The 26,459-nt window shown below is 43.4% G+C and overlaps 1 protein-coding gene across 1 annotated transcript in view; it reads right to left on the minus strand.

The window, feature by feature from the left end:
- MTRR (5-methyltetrahydrofolate-homocysteine methyltransferase reductase) overlaps window positions 1–26,459 on the minus strand; it is a gene marked incomplete at its 5' end in the record, with an annotated part of 29,154 nt that overhangs the window by 1,830 nt on the left and 865 nt on the right. The window contains 12 exons of the mRNA XM_079702218.1: window positions 545–727; window positions 843–935; window positions 2,346–2,464; window positions 5,195–5,381; window positions 5,945–5,987; window positions 7,958–8,138; window positions 11,875–11,963; window positions 13,055–13,208; window positions 14,703–14,825; window positions 20,069–20,447; window positions 23,476–23,593; window positions 25,346–25,499. Coding sequence (XP_079558344.1) covers window positions 545–727; window positions 843–935; window positions 2,346–2,464; window positions 5,195–5,381; window positions 5,945–5,987; window positions 7,958–8,138; window positions 11,875–11,963; window positions 13,055–13,208; window positions 14,703–14,825; window positions 20,069–20,447; window positions 23,476–23,593; window positions 25,346–25,499 — 1,823 coding nt within the window. The remainder of the gene's footprint in view (window positions 1–544; window positions 728–842; window positions 936–2,345; window positions 2,465–5,194; window positions 5,382–5,944; window positions 5,988–7,957; window positions 8,139–11,874; window positions 11,964–13,054; window positions 13,209–14,702; window positions 14,826–20,068; window positions 20,448–23,475; window positions 23,594–25,345; window positions 25,500–26,459) is intronic.

Below are 26,459 nucleotides of genomic sequence, written 5' to 3' on the forward strand. Positions count from 1 at the left end.
AAGTAGCTAAGTTCCTAAAATTTTTATTTTCTATGGCAATCTTGGGTTTCTATAATGGATCTTATGTCAAAAAGTAGATGAAACGTAAGAATGACTCCTGGCTTATGTCAACTTTGACGTCATAAATTATGCCCTAAAGAAAAAGGATCCTAGACCCACATTCTCAGAGTCAAAACCAAAACTGTTTTCCTTGGCTAGGTCGACTGCACAAATCACATATTCACTATTTACTGATACAACAAAATCAATCCTGAGACAGAATGTAACGTTCAGAGGCTAAAAACATGTATTTAAAACAGCACAAAGCAATCCCCAATGCATGAGTTAATTTTCTTTTTTTTGGGGGGGGCCACGCTGGCCAACTTCTTGGCCATTAAGTGTATGTTAAAAAGCATTTTAGAGCTTGTATTTCTATTCCTGTACTTAAAAATCAAATCTCTCATCCATACACGTCCAGATCATTAACCAATCGGTCCCTGGTCTCTTTAATAAACATTACTGACTGCCCTGACCTCCCCGGCGCTTGAGCATGACGGCCACTTACCCACACACGTAAACATGACCGTTCTCCTGAAGAAGGACCCTTGCCACCTGCTTGCTGTGACGCTGGATATTGTCTTGCACATACTTTGCTGGGGCTTCTTCCTCTCCCACAGGAGCATCTCTTGAGAAGGAAACTTTCAAGTGAGTGAGAATTCCACACTTAAGGAAATGTCTGAGCTCCTCTCTGAAAAAAAAATATCTAATAGGTCACTGGAAGGTTTGTAATTTAAAGTTGAAAAAGTCTGAAATTAGCATTGTATGGCATGGCTGAGTCTTACAATGCTAGAATTGTGAAGTACCTGAATAAATAATCCCTATCCTTATGTCTGCAGCCAAAAAACAACCACATCGCTCCAAAGTGTCCATCTGGGTGATGTTCTTGGAGTTTCTCTCTAAGTGAAAAAGAAAGATGTTTGATATAAAGAATAGGTAAAAGCAATCATTTTCCTTTTACCTCTACAGCTAGGTCTGTAAAATCCACCTTCCCAGTCACTCAAAGTCCATGTACTGAATTAACATTTCACTACCCGCAGGGTACTTGGGCCACTCCAGCAGACACTACAAAAAGTAAGTTTACCTATGAGCTGCAGACATCTATGAGCTTTATATGACATCTCTGTAGTGAGGATAATTCAAATTATCACATTGTGAAACCCAGACTAATTTCTACATTAAATATTCATAACAATTTTATAAATAAAAATTAACTCTCAATTAACATAATAGAAAAGTGGCACAGGGATTTTTTTTTAAAATAAATTCATTCATTTTCTTTATTTTTGGCTACGTTGAGTCTTCGCTGCGCGCGGGCCCTCTCCAGTTGCAGTGAGTGGGGGCCACTCTTCGCCACAGTGCACGGGCCTCTCATTGCTGCGGCCTCTCCTGTTGCAGAGCATGCATGGGCTCTAGGTGCACGGGCCTCAGCAGTTGTGGTGCATGGGCCTAGTAGTTGTGGCTTGCAGGCTCTAGAGCACAGGCTCAGCAGCCTCAGTGCACGGGTCCAGTTGCTCTAAAGCATGTGGGATCCTCCCAGACCAGGGATCGAACCCGTGTCCCCTGCATTGGCAGGTGGACCCTCAACCACTGCGCCACCAGGTCCTGGCACCGGGTTTTAAAAGGTAGAATGGTCTGCTGTGAAATGTTTCAGAAATGAAGGACACGCCCTACTTTTTTGATTTCTTAAGAAAAAAGAAAAGAAAAGAAAAGAACAAAAAGACTTTGTCCAAAGGATATTATTCCACTATCTGGGGAATATTACCTAAGAATTGTTATTTCACCAACAGGGAGAGAAGCACAATTTTATTTATTTATTTTATAAAAAATAGTTGTGTTCTGATACAAATATACATGTATTAATATCATTCTGTTGAAAATTACTGATGTTAAGGGTTTAACTTTGAAACTGTTGATGTACTTGGATCTTTGTGACTACCAATTTTATCTAGCTAAGGAATAGATGGACAGCTGCACATCACCACAGCATAAAGGTGTGCTTGAAATTTGTCCCCTAATACATGCACTATAAACTATGGTTCAGCAGGGGAAAAAGAAAAAGAATGTACTAGAGTAAAAATGGAAGTTCCAGTACAAAGCACAATTTCTAAAAGATATATTTACTTTTCCCATGGTGACAAATTATGCTATGCTATCACACATCTGATAATAATTTTTTAAAATAAAAATTTTACAACCAAAGTCCAATATCCTAAAAACCACTGAAGAAACAAAAAAGCTCTCTATTACATACTTCCACCCAGGACCACAAGGGACACATTTTCTCACCAGCCAAAGAAAACACATACCTATGTTGCAGGAAGCCAATGAAAGGCGCTATGCCGGTTCCTGGACCCACCATTATGATGGGGACTGAGGGGTCATTTGGTAAATGGAAAAAATTTGTTGCCCGAGGAGATATGGATATCTGGAATATTAAACCAATGCTCATAAGTTCAGAAAAAAAACAGACAAAAGCATATAACCAAGGTGATGCCTGCTAAAGAAAGTGCAACTTCCCCTCAAAGAAGCATCATAAAATTAAATAGCAGCATTAAATCTTACTGAAACCACAAACACATTTGTCAGTGCAGAGAAATAAACAAGTCTGTCTTGTAAATTTTTCTTTTCTATCCAAATCAAAGATATTTTAAAAATGACAGGCATGATATTTCTGAGATAGAACACTGAATAAATAATAATTGAGTTCTTTTTCTAGGCCCAGGAAAAAGATCTGCTTCCTAGTAGGCAACCCATTATAGGTGTCATGGAGAAATTCACAGAAAAATGAAGACATTCTTCTTCACGTTAGGACATAAAGGGGCAATGAAGATTAACATCAAGATGGGGTGAAGGTTTTAAGTGAAAATTGGGCAAGCGAAAAGAGAAATTAAGGGGCTGCCCCAAAGATACTAGAGCACTGCGCTACCTTTGCTACTCTAGGTCCCATGTTACCTGTGTTGCAAAACTAGAATAAGTGATATATAGATAAACAAAATCTTTTTGCTATAATTTCAAAAGGGTTTTCTTCTAAATCATGTGCCAGGGATACTTAAGGGAATCAATTTGTAAATATATTCATCTTTCAGTTTCACTTTGCCATATGCTTTAGTTACACAGAGTGATACTAATAGTTAAGAATGACAGGAATCTTCCCTCCATTCCCTGCTGGTATAATTGTATATATTTTAACCTCTAATTCAAGGAAAATTGTCTGAAGTTCATCAACAGGATGAACACAGTACTTTTTAAATGGAGAACTGGCAGAGCTGTATCAAATGATTGTTCTCATTTTGGAGTGAACCTGTAATTAATATTACATTAGCCTTATTCACTTGATTCATCCACTTAAAAATGTTACTGAAGGTACGCAATATGACAAACACTAGGACAGAGAAATGAGCAAAACCAAATCTGTCTTCATGGGACTTATATTCTAGTGGGTGGAAAAGACAATAAACAAACATATATTTATAGAATGACAGGTAATGATGAGTCCCAGGAAGCAAAATAAAACAGGATAGGATGGGTATGGCAGGAAACTGCTAAAGAGACCACACTTCCTGTGTTCCAGGGACGGCAAAGAGACCAGAATACTAGTCAGCTCCGATGGCTTCCAAGAGCAAACGCTTACTTCTGGCTCTGCTCAATGGCTGCAGCTCTGCACCACGATCTCCTTCACTTGGATCCAAACCCAAGGAGCATCCCTGACCTGAATCATTCCACCTGATGTCAGAGCGAAAGAGCAAGAGAGGCAAGCCACAGCGTCCTATCAGGTCCAGAGCGCCTGCTGAGATGTGGCATAATCCTGTCTGCTCACCTTTCACTGGCCAAGGCTGGTCCCATGGCCAGGCTACACATGAATGGGAGGGCAAGTCTACTCTTCCTCAGGGGGCAGGGGCATCTGTGAACAACAGTACTATCTACCACTCGGGGGAGGGCACACGGTGGATGGATCCTGAATAAAATATGGGACTACATGGCACAGCGAAATTTAAGTAGCTTTAAATTATATCCTTTCTATCTGTACCTCTAGTGCCTCAACACTGGGTAGTCAACAAAAATCTGTTAAAATGTGGAAAGAAGAAGAAAAGGGCAGGAGGGAGGAAAGAAAGAATATGTGAAAGGCACCCATGCTCGGTGTTTGTAATACAGCATCAATATACGTTTTCTTTTTTAGCTTTCTGGAGATCATCTGCTATTTTTATGAGATCACGAAGTGACACAATACTTTCTTGTCCGTACTACAATATTTCTTTACAAAAAAGAAGTTTCTCATGTCCTCAATATTTTGTTGACATGAGGGACACACACGGTAAAGCACCTGTTCCAGGCAGCAGATTGGGAAAATACCAAGTTAAAGGGTAATTTTAAGCCCTACGCTTCCCTTAAGCTCACTCAAGTGTGTATCAGAAGTCTTAATTCCCCCTAAGTGCTGTCAACTTTTTAACTTCATTAACTTACAGCAACCAAACCAGTAATAAGATAACATTACAACTGACATGTTCATTCTTCAATACCACGGAGAAGACTTCATGACAAAGACTGAAATTTCTTTTAAATTTCAACCATCCTTGTGGCTGAGGAGGGAGAACGTAATTGCTCCCTATGCACACAGTCTCGAGTGAGACTTTGCCAAGTGTGGATCAAAATATAAAATAACACCACGGCGCCAACAAAAGGGGAAGAAACAGGGGCAGGGGAAAATCCTACCACCCAAAACTGAAGGACATAATATTAATCTCTGGTTGTCAACTGCCATTTTAAGATGACTTCTTTGGAGCACAGGACACCGACTGAGCATAAACGAGGCTGTTCCTCATTGCCAGCCTTCACTGTGCACTGGATCCCTGCTGTGCCGAGCTACCACGAACATTAACGCAAAGGTCTTCCCCTTGATGAATGTGACAAGCAAGAAGCAAAGAGTGTGTGTATTATATAAAACTCATGCTTTACACATTTAGGAAACACATGGACTACACTGAGTGAAAGTAAGGTTCTCCTGACTTTCCAAAAGAGACATTAAAATTCAAGGGGGGCATAAACTTTCCTTTGAATAATGTGATGGGAATGGACAATGCAGGGGACCCTACATTGTTTTTTCTAATCGGGCAAAGAGCACACCTCTAAGGATGCCCAAACTGCCCACTCCTAGTACCTCGGGCGCCAGGACCTTCTCATCGTCTGCCCGGGAGGCATGTGTGTTCGGCTGAAGAATCGATTCAACCAATGTAGCCAGCCAGCCTGTGCACACGCCCTTCCGCACAGCCACCGCCGTGGTGTCAGACCAAAACTCCACAATGTTAAAAATGAAATGAAGCTTCCCTGGGTGAAACAGACTCGAGCTGCAAAGACACAGAGATAAGTTTGTAAACTCCGCCCCAGGACTAACACATACAGGCCAAGCTAGGCCTTTTTTACTGCATGAGGGTATTTCCTAATGGGCTCTAAACCTACCTTCTTCCTCTTCAGAAAACAGCTCTGTTGCTTACTTCAAAGCCCCCCCGCCCCGACCTAGTTTTGTGATGTCATTCAGGAGAGTTTCTGGTTACCTGTTTGCCGCCAAGACTGAATGAGATTTATACCAGCTTTCCTCCCTCTTCCCTACGTCCACCCAGGGAAGGCGGCCGGGCACACCAGTAAAGGCCACAGGTGGAGGACCTGCAGACTCGTTAAGTGGGGACACGGCTCTGGACCACGGGAGACACTGAAGAGCCACACCCTATGAACTCCGGGAGGACACAGTCCAAGCCTGGTCTTCTTCACTCCTCATCACGTCTGCTACTGTCTTGCACAAATTTGGTAAGTTTTCAGTAAATGGATTTGTAACTACTAAGCATTTGGAAGTCAGAGTTTCATCACATTTTAGGAGAAAGAGGCTAAGTATTACGTTAATAAACATCAGTACCTTGCACATGAATATGGTCTGGGTTGGAGCTTAGGAAGATGTTCTAGAAAAAAATTAAAATAAGCAATTATTAATTCATTCCTACTGAAAATAAATTATATATATATATGTAAATTGTATGTAAAGATCTGAATTTGATTCCTATTTTTCCTATTTTCTTATTTAGAATTTCTAAATAACTTGTTTTAATTTTAAATCATATTTTAGAGAACACATAAATTCACTGTATCTAAGTAAAATATCACTAAATACTTTTTTTCCAATTCTTAAAGACCAGACATATCACATTTCCTCAATCTGAACTCAGTATTTCTACCTAAAAGCTGTCTTGTTTTTTTTTTTAAACATCAAAGGGTAGTAAGAGTAGGGTCCATGAATCGGCCTCAGTCAAGGAACCAATTACACTGTTTTCTGGAGTGTGTCCAGAGTTTCCAGATTTGAAAAAAGATCATGACCCAAAAAAGATTATGGACTATGGAAAATACTTAGGCTTGAAATATTTTTCCATCATAATATTTGTATGATAATAACAAAAAAATAGGAGTGTAATGGTGGACATTTTTCAATCAAGTTATCCAGAAACCTAGTGGTTTTAAGAAACATAGGTACTCTTTTAAAAGGAGATTAAGAAGTCAGTATTTGAATATCTGATTGTCCACTATCAAACCCTGATAATTTTTTGTGTTCCGTATGTTATATTTCTGGTAGTTATTTAGCAAAAATTTAACAAGACCTTTCTAAAATGTCTTACAGTTGTAATATCAGGATAAGGTTTAATAGAGGGCTCACCTTAATACTTTAGTTATATTAAGTTTTCTTACAGAAATTAGAAAATAATTAAAACTTTTATGTCTCAATGCCTTTAATTTTTTTACATAACTATATAATAAATGATACATATAAGCTTAAAAAGGTAACAGAAAATCTATAAAAAGAATTGGAACAATTTTTCCATGATCAACAGCTTTACAAGACTTCTTATAACTTCCCTAATGGGTGTTCTGGATGTTATCCCAACACCTCTATTAGCTCAAAAGACTCAACTAAGGAGGGTAAGAGTGTTCCTTCAAACAGGAAAGCAGGAAGGGCTGCCTCACCACTCTGAGGAGGAGGAAAGAGAATACTAAGAAATAAAAAGGGAAAGAAGGCAGGGCCTGGCTTGTAAGGCAGAGTGTCCTTAACCGTACTCAGCATCAAAAGGGACCTTGGGTAAAAAGTACATGTTTTCCTGTCACCAAACACAAATGCAAATTTTAAACATTTTACTATTTATCACCAAGGAAAACAGAGAGGAGACGACAAAATTACAAGCATAGGAAAGTAACAAAGGTTTTAAAATCCTATAAGATTTTTATAGTCACTGTCCCTAGTAAACGTCTCCAATTCCTGAAGCCAGTTCCCCAGGGAAGATCTTAAACTCTCTTCTGTTGGAGTATGAGGACCAGAAGACACAATCTGGGCAAAAAAACAGCATGTGATCTTTTTACATCTGGATATTTTGTCTCTCCCAAGGCTAATGCCCCGGGGCACCGTGAGTAAGGCCACTTGTTTGTACTGGTGGACTTGCCCAGGTAGGGACATTTCTGTACCCTGCACACAGAGCGCACGCTTCATCAGACTCCATCAATTATCACTATCTTTGAAAAAGATCCTTCTCTTGGAAACCTCATTTTTAGATAAAATTTGGCTAAGAGCTTTCTGAAAAACAGAGTAGAGGCTGAAGGCTGAGCAAAAAAAGAGAATTAAGGCTGGCTGTATTAAGAGAGCAAATGACAGTGACAACGGTAGGAAAGAAAAATTAAAAAATAAAAAGTTAAGCTTGGAAGAGAGATTCTTTGACTTCAAGAAGGCAGTTCAGCTGTCAAGGCAGCGTGAAGAGCAGCTGTAAGACGCTTACTTACTGATCACAGTGATCGAGGGGCACTCCCACAGGCCTGCAGAGAACTCAGAGGTGCTCTTACCACGGAGAGGCTGCCCCTCGGGGCCAGGGTGACTGTGACAGCGACCACTCACCAAGCAGGAGGCCGAGCGGAGGCTGGCAGGACGGAAAGGCCAGCAGGAGGTCTAAAAGGCAGGCACGGGAGTCTCTGACGAAGCGGTTGTAGTCGGCCGCCCCCTGCCTGCTGCACAGCTCCTGCAGCCGTCGCTTCTCCACGCCGTCGTCAGTGTGGTCCACGAGGGCTCGCAAGAACGCCTGTGGCCGAGGAAGCCGACTTAAGTCACCACGCGCTCTGTGGTTACAGCCGTTAGAACGCTGGGTGAGTACCCACCCGGGGATGTGCCCAGTTATCGAAGAAAAAGTGAGTGTGGTCACGAGGAGTGTGGTCAGGACAAGAGCATTTCATTTGTTATGAGTTTTAATGGCAGCCTGTTAGGCAAACCCCACTTGTATGTTCCATTTTTGGTCACCTTCCCTATACCTTAAACCAACCCAATCTCAAATTACATGGCAGGTATATGTGTGTAATCAGAAAGTCTCACAACTTAACGTTTTTATCTCGGGACACAGTACCTTTTCTCGCCTTAGCTGATGATTGCAACCCAGATTTCTACATTTATTTGACCACTGTTATGACAGGCACTGGGCAGGTAAAGCACTGGGCAAAGAGGACACCTCACTTGCCCAAAAGGCTTCACAGGCGAGTGAGAGCAACAGAAGTCAAGAAGCAACCAGTGTGCGACAGGCTGCCTGTCCACCAGGGCACACGGACGTTCAGGGCTTCTGAGGCCAGAGGCTCCCCAGAAGGCAGGCTTGAGCTGAAGGCGGGCTGCACGGAAGAACGGAAGTGACGGGCAGCCAAAGAGATGGCAGAGCCACAGGAGGGCCCGGGAGGCAGGCAAAAGCGCGGCTCCTGGGGAGCACGTGCGCTTCAACACAAATGCAAGGAAACGCGGACGTGGGCAGAGGCTGACAAACAGTGAGGGCCACAGCATCCAGACCCCTGCACAGGGCCTCTGAGTCACCTCAGACCCGTCGTGGAAAGAGGAGGAGAAGAACATAAATAAAGCAACACAAGGAAGTCCCAGATCCCTAGTCTCAGAGACTGAACCAAGTCCCAACTCTTGGGCAAAAGACCAAACTTGCTAATGACAACTTCTGGTTCTAATGCAATTCCAAGCACATCCATCATGGGACACATAAAGCTCTCATTACTCACGGGAAGCAAAGAACTTCGGCAAGTCATCTGCATCAAAGCTACCTGAAACGCGAGTGGGCACCACGACTTTTTATTCCATGGCTCCCACATCCCGGAGGGCTGGATGCCGTTAACAGGGAAAATGAGATCCATGTTCCTGTGAGGGTCACGGGTTTCCACTGGCCCAGCCAAGAATCCCTGCTTAAACTATCCAGATACCAACAAATTACATGGCTTCTTCAAAGTGCCGGACACAGAACAAGCACCTGGGAAACGTCGTGGTGTAAAGCCCCAGGTCTCTGAATGGATCTCTGGTAAGACAGGAGTTTACCAAGAACACTTCACACCACGCTTTCTCAAGTCAATAAAATTCCCTAAATTACAGGCTAAAACAGTAGCAATTGTAAATCCTTTACAATATTTTTCACTTTACATTTACAGAAACTTCATGGTACTAAAATAGGAAATACAGCACTGTGCAGAGAACAAACTGACGAACGTTACTAAAACGTAAGTTAGAAATATTTTTAATACAGTAGTTTTACTCCAAGGAATTTATTTATTTATTTTTTTTGCGGTACGCGGGCCTCTCACTGTTGTGGCCTCTCCCGTTGCGGAGCACAGGCTCCGGACGCGCAGGCTCAACGGCCATGGCTCACGGGCCCAGCAGCTCCGCGGCATGTGGGATCTTCCCGGACCGGGGCACGAACCCGTATCCCCTGCATCGGCAGGCGGACTCGCTACCACTGCGCCACCAGGGAAGCCCGGAATTTATTTTTTAAAAAAGACTTCATGGGGCTTCCCTGGTGGTCCAGTGGGTAAGAGTCTACCCTCCCAATGCAGGGGGCCCAGGGTTCGAACCCTGGTTGGGGAACTAAGAAGTCTGCATGCATGCCGCAACTAAGAATTCACATGCTGCAACTAAGACCTGGCAGAGCCTAAATAAATCTAAAAAAAAAAAGTTTAAAAAAAAACTTTTTTAATAAAAATAAAAATGACTTCAGGTACTTCCCTGGCGGTCCAGTGGTTAAGACTCCATGCCTCCAATGCAGGGGGCATGGGTTCATTCCCTGGTCAGGGAACTAAGATCCCACACGTCGCCCAGTGCAACCAAATAATAAATAAATAAAAATAAATAAAAACATAAAAAAGACTTCAAACAAGTGTGCAAAGATGAATTAGAATGTTCACCTATGTAGGTTTTTTAAATAGTGGAAAACTGGAAATAACCAACTGCCCATAATCAAATCAACAATTGCTTTCTTCTTAAAAAAAACATTTTTTAAAAATTTATTTATTTATTTTTGGCTGCACTGGGTCTTCGTTGCTGTGTGCAGGCTTTCTCTAGTTGCAGCGAGCAGGGGCTACTCTTCGTTGTGGTGCGCGGCCTTGTCATTGCAGTGGCTTCTCTTGTTGCAGAGCATGGGCTATAGGTGCGAGGGCTTCAGCAGTTGTGGCGCATGGGCTCAGTAGTTGTGGCTCTCGGGCTCTAGAGCACAGGCTCAGTAGTTGTGGCGCACGGGCTTTGTTGCTCTGTGGCATGTGGGATTTTCCTGGACCAGGGATCGAACCCGTGTCCCCTGCATTGGCAGGCGGATTATTAACCACTGCGCCACCAGGGAAGTCCTCAAATCAACAACTGTGTTGCACCCATAGCATCTTTTATAAGTATCTTCAGTACCTTTCCATGCTGGCATATCCAAACTCATTTCCTTTTAAGTAAAAAAAGGCATGTTTCAGACCAGCACATATACTACATGACCTCATTTTTCCTTAGCAAAACAAAATCCAAGTGTTAATTGCAGGGGTTTGATTATGAAGCACTTTTGCTTCCTGAGTTACTTACTTCTGTGCCCAGACTTTTTATAAGCATATACTTTTGCAGTAAGGAAAGATATATTTTTAAATATGTACTTCATGAAATTTTCAGAAACGGCAGAGTTAAACTAAAATTGTGAAACTATTTAATTAATCAAGAAGTTCTCATCACAGTGAACTGTAGATTTACTCAAATTGTATCTAGGACTAAGCCTCTCCATAAAGTAGTTCACTTCCCAAAGACTACAAATGCAGTAAACACAATAATAAAATAGAGAATAAACACTGCACTGCGGACAGGGTAGCCGAATAACGGTACTATTTATGCTCATTGGCAATACAAGTTTGGTAAAGCACAGCTTGGAAAGTTTACCCATGAATATCCACTTGAGTAACATGGTTATAACAAAATCAGTAGTTCCCAGCATAACACTGACATCTAGTGGATCTTTCTGTCTCCAAATTCATCTAAACATCAATATAACCTACCAAAACCCTTCAATGTTCCCTGCAGAATTCTGACATAATAAATAAGTACAGGTTTTTACACAAAAGGGGTCTTCACAACATTAAACAGGTGGCAAGCAATGGAAAGGCCCTACACGCCAAGCTTCCTGCCACCAATTAGAGAGAAAGAGTGTCCACGTACAGCTGGAAAACACATGCTACCTAGGGCCACGTTCATCACTAGTTACCGTGTTACATCAAGTTAATGTCTAGAAAAATAAGATTAAGAAAAAGCCCTACTTTAAAAATCTCATTTCAGTAGAAAACAAAAAATTTCAGTATAAGCACAACATAAAAATATTTGTCCATGACAATTACAAAGACACTGCACACCTTGGCAACTATTTTGAACACATGCTGTGAAGACCATATTTTCTAAGCCTTCAAAGGGCAAATACCAGATTTAATAAAACCTACAAAGAGGTGAGCATATTTTTAAATAGTCACCCAAAGAAGAAAGAAAAATACCTTCTTAGGAACCGCTCGTATTTCAAGGCACCAGGTAAGAAGGAACTGGAGAGAACACTTCTCAGGTATATGCTGGGGCAAGGCTGCTCCTTTTCAGGCAGACGGGAAAGAGTCAATGACACAGAAAAGAGAGAAGACAATGTTTTCCACCCCTAAAAACACTAATAGCTGTAATATTTTACATTATAGTGCTATCAAAGTACTTGTGGCAATATGACTTGTGGCAATGTTTATTCAGTCAAAAAATTTCCTCAAAAGGAATACAGAAGAAAAAACCTACTTTACAAAAACAATGGTTCTAAATTCAACAGCATTATTGTACCAGCCATACCTACCAAATCTAGGTACACCGAACAAAAGAAAGGGAAATTATCCAAAACCACTGAACAAAAGAAAGGAACAAAAAGCCAAAAGATGGCAGTGGTCCAATAACACTGCCTATCATCCTCAAAAAGAATTTCAGAACTGACTGAATTCCAGTTCAAGATTCTAAGCAAATAACTAAAAAATAACTTCCTATAATTATGGAGCAAGCAATTATTTTCATATATTAAATAAGCAAAAATAAATATGCTATGAGAAACAAACATTAAAAAAAAATTTTTTTTTTTTTTTTTGGCCACGCCATGTGGCTTGCAGGCTGTTCCCCCAACCAGGGATTAAACTTCAGCCCCGGCAGTGAAAGCCTGGAGTCCTAACAACTAGGCCACCAGGGAACTCCGAACAAAAGACTTTTTTAAAAGATTCATATAATACAGTTTTTTTGCATGACAATATGCTAACCTAGAAACAAAATAATGCTGATTGCAAAAAACAGCCTAACAAATCAGCCCAACTAACCAACCTGCTTCTCCAAAACCAGTTACGTTCATTTTTTTAAGTGTTCCCCAGTTTGCTGCAAGCTTGCTGATTTCCAGACTTTTGAAAAAGCTGATTCTTCAACTTCACTTTGAATGTCTGTAAGCGTCCAATAAGCATAAACTCTATTACCATCTCATTCAGTGTAACTGACTCATTCAGGGTACTTGATGTGAAAGTTAAAAACCTCCAAGACCAGCAAGTGGCTGTGTTCCGCCTGCTGATCCACAGCCGACCCCCGGGCATCTGTGCAGACTCGCCCTGGTCACCTCCAATCCCTTGGCCCAATGACATCCTGGGAAATAAGAGATCAGGGCTGTACCTTTCTTCTTCGTGTCTGCCTTAATGTTCAAGATGACACAATGTTCTCTCCTGTCTGTGAGCTGCAGTCTTTGGAGTAGGTGCTGTACCTCAGAGTCACTGTTGGGACAGATCACGTTAAAGGCATCTCCAGGCTGGTAGGAAAAGTCTGTTTTCTAGAGAAGAAGCAACATGAAATACAAAAAATTCCATGTGAGTTAAAGAGTTTTAGCTGTGGGGTAACAGAGTTTTAAATATATGACCATTTGAATAAATGAATTAGTTTACTGCAATTAGAATTATTTTGTTTCTAACAAATAAGCCCAAGTAACCAAACAAACATGCTTTTCTTAGGTAAAGTTCTTTTTTGAAAGAAACTCTGTAGTCCTCCAATGTTCTGCTTTCTACTGAGTGTTCACAGACTAGAAATCAAGACGCTCTGTCTCTTCTAAAGATTAAGGTGCTCTGGTAAGTAGTGTTCTAATAATCCATGTGAAAATCCTCTCATGGAAACATACACACCCACACATTAGGAGCAAAAGAAACTACTTCAGGCCGTCTGCACTGGTTTTCAATTTCCTTTCTTTACTCCTTCTCTCTGGGGAGGAATAGGGGTCGGGGAGAGCAATTTCTTTTTCCTTAATGACACACGACGTCCAACCACCTGGCTCGGTACTGGTCGTGCACAAGCCCGGGCTCCAGGTGGAGCCACCTCCCACAGCAGGTCTCCTAAGAGCGGTGTGGAGTGTGGAACGCTCTGGAGAGGGGCCTCTGGCCACACACGCTCACACCTCTAGCCTGGGAGGGACACAGGCTGTCCCTACCAGGCGGCCAAACCTCGCCTCTTTATGACCAAAGTACAGAACAAGAGTGAAATGGTTTGGTGTACATATGATATCTAGCCATATGGATTAAAATGTTCAAGAGGAAAATGGAACTACTCAATACTACGTAAGCAAAACCGTCTAGTTCTGACGCCCGTCACATTTCTTTCTATGAGAAACTCAATTAAACCCACATCAACGGCCCTGGTGCACCCTCTTCTGAGAGCCCAGCCCACGGAACCTCGCAGGGCCCTCGTCGACGGCTGAGCTACGTGGCTGTGAGGACGTACAACCACAGTTTCTTAACCTGAGGCCAATGAGGCAGCGGCTGGGGAAGCCTCGTGGATGGGGTTCAGAGAGGGAGCACATAAATGCCCGAAAACTGTGTGCAAAGTGTTTATATATAATCATTCTTCTGGAGAGGGGGTCCGTGATTTCTTCCAGATCCTCAAAGGAACAAGGACCACCACTCTGAGAAGTGAATGTCACACGACTGTCTAGTCTGGCTCTACTTCCAACTAGCCGCTGACCTCAGGAAACAGCTTCCTTTCCAGGGGGCTCTTATACGGAAGTACTGCTCTGATTCCATTATTCTTTCACGGCTTAATGAGTTAGGCAGCAACACTATGCTCTCAAGTAGAATCACCCCCAGTCACTCATTTTAGGCCCTCCCTGAAGTGAAAAGAAAAGGTATGAGGGGGAGAGGAAAAATAATGGGTCAAGAATAAGAAGGCCGCTGTCCAGCCGCAGACCTCCCTCTTCCTGAGTGTGTAGGTGAGGACACAGCACAAGTCCCTGCACCTGCTGACAACATCCCTGGGCTCGGAAACACGTTCTGTAACTTACTGAAATGTCCAATTCTATCAGAAGAGTGGTTTTTATGGCATCATTCATAGTCAGCTGAACTGCCTTTGAAATTGGAACGTGAAAAACTGGATCCACTGAGGTCACAGGTGCTCGGCTTTCCTCCTTGGGAAACAAACGTGATAAAATATTACTAAATGCAGTTTTCAATTACACTTACCACCGCTTCACTTAGTGACAAGGTGAGAGCTACAGGATCTTTTAAAACGCCCTGCTATTTAAGTATTCTTCTCTAAGGTAAATGGCTACAGACATACGCCTCTCAGTCTTTCAGAAGAGAAGCTCATCAACACCTTAAACTTGCCTATTAGACTTCAGAATTTCTGAGATATATGGAAAATATCAGATACTACCATTTTTCATGTAAAGGTCTAACAGTCTTCCTAAAGAACTATACAAAATAACATGCATGCATATTTCAGAAGGAGATTCTAAAGGAAATGACAGATGTTTAAGGTTGGAAGTTATCTGCACAGATGGTCACAGGAACCCTCAGAGTGGTGGGTTGGTGCTGTCTAACAGAGCTTTCTCGATGATGGGAACGTTCCATTTCACTGGCTGATACGGGAGTCACTAGCCACATGTGCCCACTGAGCACTTGGAAACATGCTTGTGTGACTCAGGAACTGAATTCTTAATTTTATTTAACTTTCATTAATTTAAATTTAAGCAGCCACACGTGGGAAAATATTAAGAAACCCAAATCTTTGTACAACCCCCTCCTTTCATAACTTGATGTTCCCAAGTCCTATTAAAAATAGAAACTTACATCTTAAACAGTGCTAGTCAATTAATTTTGGATAAGTGGCTGCATGGGAAAGCTAGAAAGAGGGTCAGGGCTGAGAGCCTGGGAGTCGAAGGAAGCGGGGCACGGCCTCCAGCAAGGCTGCTGGGAGTGCTCACAGGTGGCCCTCGGCCAGCTCGCAGTCACCTTTGAGGGTCACCTGAGCACTCTCAGGTCCCACCTCCTTTCAGAGGCAGCCCATATCCAACGACTAATCAGTGACTCTAAAGGCCCAGCCCCTTTGCACTACTGAGGACAACTCCGAAGGGCCATCCCAGCTTCAGAGCACCCCGTGAGCGCCGCTGGGCCCTTTGCTGAGACCGCACCACAGCTCGGCTTCTCCTGGTGCCCAACCCTGCTTCTGTCCCTCATATCCCAGGGTGACGAGGACACCCTAAAAAACCGTCTCACAGTGATCCCCAGGAACCCAGCCCGGGACAGTCAGCGCCACAGTAAACCAAGCAAGTTGCTAAAATGGGAGTGTGGAGTTGGACTGCTGGCTGGCAGTAAGGACACCACATTGGTGACAGGACAGCACAAGGCAGCAGTGCATCAGCTATGTGGGACGGGTCCCCCGGAAGGGAATGCACTAGCTGCTGTGGGTACAAGGGCTAGGGAACTAGGAGGACGCAGTACTGCTTCAGCCGGTGGAATTAAACCGGAAACAGTGCAGAAAGCCGAGAAAACCAACAGCTAAATTCTAAGTGTGAAAGCCAGAGGGCATTCTCTGTAGTTTACAAAGAAGCGCTCATCTCCTGCAGCCTGAGGGCGGAGAAAGCCAAGGACTGACTCAGGTAGGGAAAGAATGGGAGAGGGACATCTGGGTGAACAGCCTGAACCCCTAGGTCCCTTGAGCCCTTGGAGCCTGCAGAAGTGGCCACTCGTTCCCATTAAGAGCAAGAACTCCCTTCTTGAATTAAGACAATGCGGGGACTCTACCCGGGCACCCCATCTCTCCTTCTGGCTGCTGGACCAGTAACTAGGTAGCAACAAACCTGGCTGCTTGTGTGTTGGGCCACCTCCAAAGAAAATGCAGGACAGCAATATACACCGAGAGAATACGTGCACACAAGATAGAACACTGAGGTCCTGGGTCAGGCAGGGCAGAACATACATTTGGAGAAAGGAGTTTTTCTAGCTGGGACACTCTCCTAGGATACGGGCTTTACACACCTTGGCACGAGCCCCAGAGATGAAGCGAACATGCTGACAGCAGGGCTACGAGAGAAAGAAAAAGCAAGGGCCTGTACTAAGTGGGGCAGAAATGCCAAGACCACGGCCAGCATTTGAAGACAGGATTAAAAGCTCAGAGAAGAGGGCCTTCTAGAGTGGATAAAACCAGGTAAAGCCAAACCCCACCAGATGACGATGTTCCCTGAAGCACCCAGAGAATACAGCGCTGCCAAGGCCAACAGGACTGTGCTGGTGAGGGGGCACCAGCACCACTGACTTCAAGGCTGGCCTCCCCTGCTGACCAGGGCTCACAGACTGGGTGCACAGCAACAGGAAAACCAGGATTCCGCCCCCAACCCACAAAGAACAGAGGGAGGTGGGAGCACTTAGCCAGGAAAGCCAGGGGGCACAATTATCACAGTGAGTAGGAAAGCTGGGGGTTGCCAGGGGGCCTCTCAGAATCAGTGGAAATGACTGAAAACATGGCTCCCGGAGGGCCAGAATGAACGGGCAGCCAACAAGGGCACTGGATCAACCCTTACAAGGCAAAGAAGTCAAGAAGTCACGAGCAGGAAGCTGCTCCCAGTTCAAGACCCCTCATCCAGTTTGTGGACCTGAGCCAGCTGTGAGACCTGGAGCCCTCTGACTGCAGAAGCCGGCAGGCTCCCAGGGGGGACTCTGCACAGCACAGAAACTGCACTCAGTAACGCCTCCCCCAAGGGGTAAACGGGCACTGGGCCAAGGGGAATGTCCCATTGCTTCAGGGACTGCTGGACGAGGGTCCAAGTTGATGCTGTTACCCCAAGTGTCATCACGGCCCAGTAACACAGTGAGGTCTATGAGGCCAGGGAGTAAATGGAGTCCTGGCCCAAGTCCGGCTCAGTGGGTCCACTGGATCACTTGGCAGCGAGCATAACCCCACACTGGATTCCCAGCCCGTGGTCTGGGAGCTGTCATAGTGGGGAAGGCCAAGAGGAGGCCTCTGAATTTGACACCAGCCTCTCTCCTCATCAAGGTATAGAATTAAAAATAATACAGCATCCTAGGAGGAAAGGCAGATAGCAATATAATCCTTAAAAATCTAAAGGATACAGGAGGATCCATAACAGCTCCATGTAATTCACCAGCCTGACCCCTGCAAAAACCAGACGGATCCTGGGGGATGACAATGAATGCCAGAAACTCAAACAAGCAGTAGCTCCAACTGCGGATGGTTGGTTTTCTTTGACAGAGCAGTTAACGTGGCCTCAGGCACGTGGCATGTGGACAAAGGTTTAGCCAAGGTGCTCTTTTCCATGTCCATCCATAAAGAGGACCAGACATGTTCACTTTCACTTGAACATTTACAATTTTGCCCCAAGACCATGACATCGTTCCTGCTTGCTGGTACAAGACAGTGCGAATAAATGTGGAACATCTGGACGCTCAGCAAAACATCACACTAGTCCACAGTATCAACACCATTATGCTCATCAGATGATGCTGGAGTCTTCTGTGCCTCATGTAGATTGAGGGCCTGTGGCGTAAGTACAATTTTCAGGATTCCAATGTTTGGTGCGTCTCAGGACATCCCCTCCCAAGTAAAGGATACACTATCTCATCTTGCACTTTACTTCACCTAGAGAGATGTATTGCACCTGGTAGGCCTCTCTTCGGGCTCTGGGATACTGAGATACTGCTCCAACCCAAACACCAGGTGACACAAAAGTGGCCAGCTTTGAGGGGGGCCCAGAGCAGGAAGGAGCCCTGCAGCAGGACCCCGTGACACGCTCGCTGGAGGCCGTGCCGCTTGTACTACACAGTCCAGGAGATCCCACGGCGTCAGAGGCAGAGGGGATGGGGAGACGACGCTGTGTGGCGCGAGTGGGTCCAGCTGAAGGCTTTCTTATGGCTGCTCTCAAGCTCAGCTTCCCACTCAGCCAATCCTGCTTCCACCCTCCGCCCTCACACCCACCCTGCCCACAAGGGGATTATCCCAAGAGGATGCCCTAAAAAAGGAAACTTGTCCCCCAACCCCTTACCCTCTAGGTATATCCTTTGAACAGCTTTACACAAGTTTCCCTTAAATAGTTGAGATTTTAAAAAATCTTTTAACCACATTACCAACAACTCAAGCCTATGTAATGATACCTACCATAAAGGAAACTCTCGACAGATGCTCAGTGAAGCACCCTGTCAGATCAGTCAGCGCTCACCGCCTCTGCCACATGCACCCGTCCTTGCAGCGAGCACACGGGGGCTGGCTCTCCACAAGTCCATGCACCCTGCTCTCACCAGCCCAGCATGTTTACTAGAGCCACCCATGCCTGTTCCCAGCCCTGACTACAACGTACTTATTGTGATTTACCCCACTTAATAAATAATGAAGTATAAATGCAAAAGCAATAACCCATGGCTGTTCATATAAAACCATACCTGTTTATCTGAATGCATTAGAAAAACACTATAAAAATATGATGCTAAAAACACTAATATCATCTCAGATACATGCAAGCAGTTCTAGTAAACTAGAAAGCTGTACTTATATTGTTTCTAAAATGTCTAAACGGTTCATCATTTAATAAAAAGAAACAAAGAAACAAGAAAACATGATGGCTGCACTACAGGTGTGGTTTATGTGAGAAAGCCCCTGTGGGACTCCAATCAGCCACTCTAAAAAAGAGGGTTTGGCTCTGTGTTACAAGACTGGCTGCACTGGAAATTTACTCTAAGCATGCTGGAAGAAATTTCAGGGTACCATATACTGGCAATCATGGGGTAATATTAGCTATTATTCAACTTGATGCTCAAAAATTTACAGACCACTTTAAAGTCATTTATTTATTGATAGGAAAAATACTCTAGGCAAAGAGAAAAATACTTAATATAGACAAAAATATACGTGTAAGATATTATCAAGAAAAAGAAAAACCCACAAAGTGGAGTAACCCAGAATACCACAAATCCACACTGGATAACGATTTTCCTATCAATGAGTCCTCTGAGTTTAGCTGCTGAGATAATTTCCTGACTGCCCACAACAACTTGCCCTCATCTGGCCGACACATAAAGTGAGAAACCAAGAAGTTAATTCTCCAAAATAATGGAGAAACTGAGCGTTGACCATTTCCTTCTTCAAAGAAAGGGAACGTAACAACACAAGCAGGCATGCAATGTGTGGAGGCAGCGCCTCCCCAGTGACTGTTCAGCTCCGCCACTGCAGTGCAGAAGCAGCCACAGGCACCGCGTGAATGGACAGGCTCGGCTGGGTTCCAATAAAACTTTATTTACAAAAGAGAGGTGGGAGACCACACTCTCCCTGCATGCCTCAGTCTGCTGGCCTCCACCATAATGTCATTTAAAAAACACCACCACCACCACCACCCACGGCGCATAAAGTAAAACTGCTTACCTGGCCAAAGGACTCCTCCAGATGCACCTGTAAATATTCTGGTGGTAAAGCGGGAATATTCAGAGAGGCCTGTGAAAGCGGGGGTATTGAACGGGTGAGCGAGGGCTCAAAGTCTGCAATTGATGTATTCGATTGACCTCTGTTCACTGCATTTTGCTCTAAAACGTCAGCATCCTTTTGTCTGGAATCATCTAATCTCAGAAGTCCAACCTGTGATTCAATGTGTAATAATTCCGGTGTCACGGGGTCTGTCCTCTGGGAGGCATTAGATGCCACTGTGAGAGTTCCACTCATCTCCTCTTTTCCTCTACTCAACAGAAAATGCTTCGCCAGGGCGGCCCAGAGTCCGTTAATCCATGGCTCAACCACAAGTTCTAAACTGGATTGTTGTAATAAAAAAGGAAAAAAGAAACAAATGCCTAAGTTCTCCATTTAAATACATAACAATTGGATAATGGCAGAATCTGTCCATTTGATAGAATGCTGTGCAACTGTCAAAAACACTAAATATGGAGGCTATTCAGAACACAAAAAATACTTATGAATGATTAAGCTAAAAAGCAGAACATTATTGTGCTCATTAGCACTGCACTGTAAACAATTCAGAGAGCAAACATGAAGATAATTTAGTAAAAGGTAATAGGAGTGTGGTTCCTCTTAACTTCCTAAAATAGAGTTGGTAATTTAAGAAGCTGTTATTTTAAACAGGCATGCCAAATTCTGATGAGGCTAACAGTACTTACCCAAAATCCAAGTCTACTCTAATATCATAAATGATAATTACATCAATCAATTGCACCACCTTTTTTTTTTTTTTTTTTTTTGCCTAGCCAATTTACTGATCTTTATTTCCCACAGATTAAAATATCAGCAAGAAACCACTCCAGATTAACGCTCTTTTGACTAATAGTTCAAACCTTCGATCAGTTCTGAGCAATTATTCTGCTAAAATTTCCAGGCAGGCTGACCACAGGGGAAAAAAGCAATCATCCTTTAGGAGAGCTGAATTAATCATAAATACAGGGGACTTCCCTGGTGGCGCAGTGGTTAAGAATCCACCTGCCAATGCAGGGGACATGGGTTCAAGCCCTGGTCCGGGAAGATCCCACATGATGTGAAGCAACTAAGCCCGTGCACCACCACTACTGAGTCTGCACTCTAGAGCCTGCGAGCCACAACTACTGAGCCCGCGTGCCACAACTACTGAGCCCTAGAGCCCGCGAGCCACAACTACTGAGCCCGCGTGCCACAACTACTGAGCCCTAGAGCCCGCGAGCCACAACTACTGAAGCCTGCGCGCCTAGAGCCCCTGCTCCGCAACAAGAGAAGCCACCGCAGTGAGAAGCCCGCGCACCGCAACGAAGAGTAGCCTCCACTCGCCGCAACTAGAGAAAGCCCGTGCACAGCAATGAAGACCCAACGCAGCCAAAAATAAATTAATTAATTAATTTAAAAAAATCGTAAGTACATTTTAAAATACAGTAGTCTACTTACTACTAGCAAAGTATGAGGGAGGGCTCAACAATCACAGTCCCTACACTCCCTGGACAGAAACTGTACACAGAGTGTACAGAATTGCTAAGAGAGACTGCATCAGGACCTTGGGAATAACATCTTTGTCATTTTCAATCACACTCAAACAAGTTATCAATTAAATTCCAATTCATAAAGCTAAATGACAGTTAAGAGGAGAGACATTTTAGATCTCCATGTCATTGCAACTTTGACGATAATTTCATCATATTCATTTGGTGCTCACACAGTACATAGTTCCAAATTTGGTCACACAGTACATCTATCCCTCAGGAGCCTCTGGAAGAGCAAGCATATAAAATCTGCAGTTCAATAATGACAGCTATATTTAAAACCCCATTCTCACAACTCAGAAATAGTAAGATGATAACACCCATAAATCAGAAAGCTCATGCTTGCTGCGTGCTTACTGCAAGGCAGGCACTGTTCTAAAATAACAACTTGTATGAATTCATTTGATGCTCGAAAGAACCTTACACAACATGTACTATAATTATCTATTTTACAAGGGAGAAACCAAGGCACAAAAAGTTTAAGTAATCTGACCAAGGTTCCACAGTCAGTAAGTGGGGAAAATCAAGGATTTGAACCCCGATGTGTGGACTCCAGTCTACATTCTTAACCCCTTCAATGTGGTGGTACTTTAAGCCAAGATGTCTCCTTGAAAATATTTTAATTTTAGAAAAGAGTACTTAGGTTGACAACTTAAGAGATGCAGGCTGCTGAAATATACATTCAAGAATTTTAATGCTCGATCCAATAAATGAACAGGGAAACCGAAAGCCTTTGAAGTAAAATATGAACTGAGCAATAGGACTAATGGATTTATAAGGGTTTAGCAATTAAATAGCTCATACAGGACAATAAACATTTAATGCCAACAAGGTTCGGGGTTGGGGGGAAGCCCAATACAAAGGGACAAAACTAAAAGATAACGTGCAAGAAAATGTAGTAGAGCTTTGTCACCAGAAAGGACATATGCCCTGGGGAGATGGAACAAACCCACAGTATCACAGCTGCAGAAAACGACGGATGTAGTGGACTCAAAGGCTGAGTTATGCGGAAACAGAAGTGTCTCCAACATGCCCGGGCAAGGTGATATACGTAGAAAAGCACCACCTTTGCTGAACTTGTCATGATGCATAAACACAGATCTAGTGGGTGAGATTTACTTAGTACATAAGCCTAGTAGAAAAAAAATCAAATGCGTGTGTGTGCTGTTATCTGGCTAAAGCAGTTCAAAGATAAACGACAGCATAAGTTGTAGCACAGTACCTGTAAGGTTTCTGAATTAAGACATTAAGAACATTTGAAAGGTGGCACATAGAGTGAAATGCTGAATTGTAAAAACAAGAAAAAATTAATGAAATAGAAATTATATTTCCGGTTGGCATGGTGGCAAATGGCCAACAGGAGGGAGAACACCAAGGAGCCAGTGTGCCGGGAAGGCCTCTGACCCGCGTCCTCCAACCGTAACTCGTGGCCTGCTGGGCACCCTCCACGTGGGAGGTCCCGAGTCCAGTCGCTCCTGTGGGCACACGCTACCCAAGTGCCTAAAGAAAATGCTGACTTTTTGCAAACACCTACACATTGTTAAGACTAAGGTAACTGTACTGGGGCACCTTTCCTAGCTTCTTCCATTAACAGATACTGAGATGGATAAGGCACATAAAAAAAATCAGCAAAACAGATAAGTGAAACTCTGGATGGTCTTCTTTGGTGCTAGAATTAAAAACAGCTATCAAAACTAAAATAAGACTTTCAAGATCGAAGTTTAGTGCTAGATCAAAAGTGAACCCCTTTTATAAACACACTAACTTTCATCACGTACAAACAAGGTTTACTGGAAATGACAGAAAATACGTTGATCTTACCCTACACAGTCATCCGCGTGGCCAGTGTCATAGAAACGCTGGGCACCAAGCTCTTGAAACCGTTTATCAATTATCTTCCCCCCATTACAGAAGTACGTGTATTCTGAATCACCCAGACCTAAAGAGCCCAAATAGGTTATTAGTATGAAATAAGGTTTAAATTTAACCACATACAGAAGAGAAACAAAACACTTAAAACAACACCATTCCATGCTGCTGTTGATGGAACAAGAAATTATGTATAGCTTCACATTTTCTTATTTTTTCCTTGAGAAATACTAAGTATACAAACAGAAACAAATAAATACTTTGGACCACTATTAACAGAAATAGATCTCACATTTTTGTTTCCATGAATCTGTGTAAAAATATGGTAATCTGTAAACAAGGATTAAAAACATGTAGTATCTGTACTTGCAGAGTTTTCCAATCTACTGCAGGGTCTGCAAACTATAGCCTGTGAGCCAATTACCACCTACTGTTTTTGTAAGTAAAGTTTTATTGAAACACAGCCAGGTCCACTGGTTCACACCTTGTTATGGCAGATTCAAGCGACAACAACAGAGATAAGTAGATGGTATAGAGACCAGTGGCCTGCAAAGCCTAAAGTATTTACTATCTTGTCCTTTACCGTTTACTGACTCCTAATCTAGAACATGAAGAGGTTACATCTGAAACACAAACAACCATTTATTTGCTCTGTTTCTGTGTTGGATAAATTAAGAATTGCTTTTATGTTTCCTGGTAAGAAAGGGACTAATATTTTCATACTTAGTTGAAAATTTAAAATTAAAAGCTTAAATTTCTTAGTTGTTTAATTGTCTTCCTGGATTTTTCCTACAAGAATGAGGTGAGCAATTGGTGGGCCCATATATGGGCCTAAGACTGACGAAAACAGTTGGATAAGCTTCAGTGTTTCCTTTTAAATAATTTTTTGAGGAATTTTTAAAGCAATATGTACATGTCCACTCTTGAAAATAAAGAAACTGGAAAAAAACAAATTCAAAAGTTGTGAACACTCTAAAATGCTCTCTTGAATACATTACACGACAGATCTTGGCCAGGGTCACAACCTCAAATCTCTAACCAATTATTTATCATAGCACATTCCATTCTTCCTAGATACCTTCCCCAAAACAGTTCTCAAAGGTGAATACAGATCACAAGCCAGGCGAGTGGACCCTGAATTCCCTCTCTGGTGTCCTATCTTGCTGAGCTGGTCCTTCTGATCCTTTAATATTTTAAACCTATATTTCACAGAGCCCTAGGCCAGTGCTTCTTAAGCTGGGATACGTATTGGAGTCACCTGGGAGCTTTAAAAAATACTAATACCAGGACCCTACCTCAGAACAATTAAGTCAGAATCACTGGAGGGGGGCTCAAAATAATGGAATTGGAAGGAAAACTCCCCCAGCGGATCCCAGTGCATGGCCAGGCTTGAGAGCCCCATCCTAGGGGAATGGGTCTTCCCCTAGGGAAACTATCACATCCACCTGAGAGCTTTAAAACAACAACAACAACGCCAAAAAGCACCAGCATGCCAGGTCGCTCCTTCAGGGATTCTGTTCTGGCAGGTTTAGGGTGGGGCCTGGCCACTAACATCATGAAAACATTTCCTGGTTGAATCTGGTGTGTGCCCGGGGTTAAGGTGCTACTCAGGGGCTCTGCAGAGGAGCTGCTGTGGGGTGAAGACTGGGGAAACAGCACCTTATTTACATTCAAATACTATACATACATAAGGTATTTATATAAGAACCCCAAAAGGACAAAACCCAGGCAATTACACACCATGGCTTTGAAAGATACATTTAGATACTAGAGTTACATCCAGCACCAACAGTACAGTAAGTGCACAAAATACAGTCCACACCTAGTAACCCATACCACAGGTGAGCAAAGAAGTCACCCGGCAGCGTCTTGTCCTGTATGGCTTTAGCAAACTTGCGGGCTGTGTCTGGCAGGTCTCCGTTGCCCGTGGTAGAAACCACCACCACAAGAGGCGCTGTTTCCGTTTTCAGATCATACTATAAAATAAGGGTGTCATGTCAGAGATCTATTGCTGTATGTATTTTTGACTTAACGCATCAGCAAAGCAATCAGGTTAATTTTCCGTCTTGTTGTCTGTATCGCATAATGGCAGAGAGGTACACAGAGCATTTAAAAGTTGGCAAGGAAAGTGTTACTCCTCAGAAATCGGGAAACCTGGCTGTCAGGAAGGGCCCGGACTCCCTCAGGGTTCCAGAGAGCCGAGAATGTCGTCAGTGGTAAACTGAGATCATCAGTGTTTCTGAGTCTTACAAACCAGGTTTCCTTATTCTAATTCTCTACTAAAGCGAAGTATTTCCAATAAAGCACTTCCCGGTCTCTATTCGTCTCGACTCCGTGAGCTCAAGAATATCATCTAACACGGCACAAAGGAATACATCACTTTATTTTTCATGCTGATGTACCGGGTAAAGATTTGAGCTAACATTTTACCGGGCTTATAGGACACAACACAGCTCTATGCAGTTTAAAGTCACTTTAGTTTGAAAAAGACTACCATGATCTAGGAAGCAGAGAGCGATCAATTTAAACTTGGATCAGGAACAATTGGAGAAATCACTCAGCTGGGAAGAGCAAACAACATGACTCCGGTGGCAGCAAAAAAATTCACTACTCACCTAACTTTCAAATAGCTGCTGACCCCACGGGGCTCACAGGTGAGGAGGCCAAACCAGGGCTGGTTGTATGATGCTGATGACTGTGTTTGTACTAACAGATTCAGACTGTACTCTACCCTGTGGCGGCAGCAATTTGAATTCACTCTGAAGGTGCTGTAGAATCACGGAGCCTGCGATTGCTGGTGTCCCCCAGGACCCTCCCTGCTGGGTGACTGACTCTATCGGGGCCACCCTAGCCCTGCTGCATCAAGGAACTTGATGGTTTCCCTGCTATGCACTGAGTTCATAATTCACCTCTGCTGCTGACAGGCTAGTCTTTAC

The sequence above is a fragment of the Hyperoodon ampullatus genome, assembly GCF_949752795.1.
Source record: "Hyperoodon ampullatus genome assembly, chromosome: 4".
Taxonomy (NCBI): Eukaryota; Metazoa; Chordata; class Mammalia; order Artiodactyla; family Ziphiidae; genus Hyperoodon; species Hyperoodon ampullatus.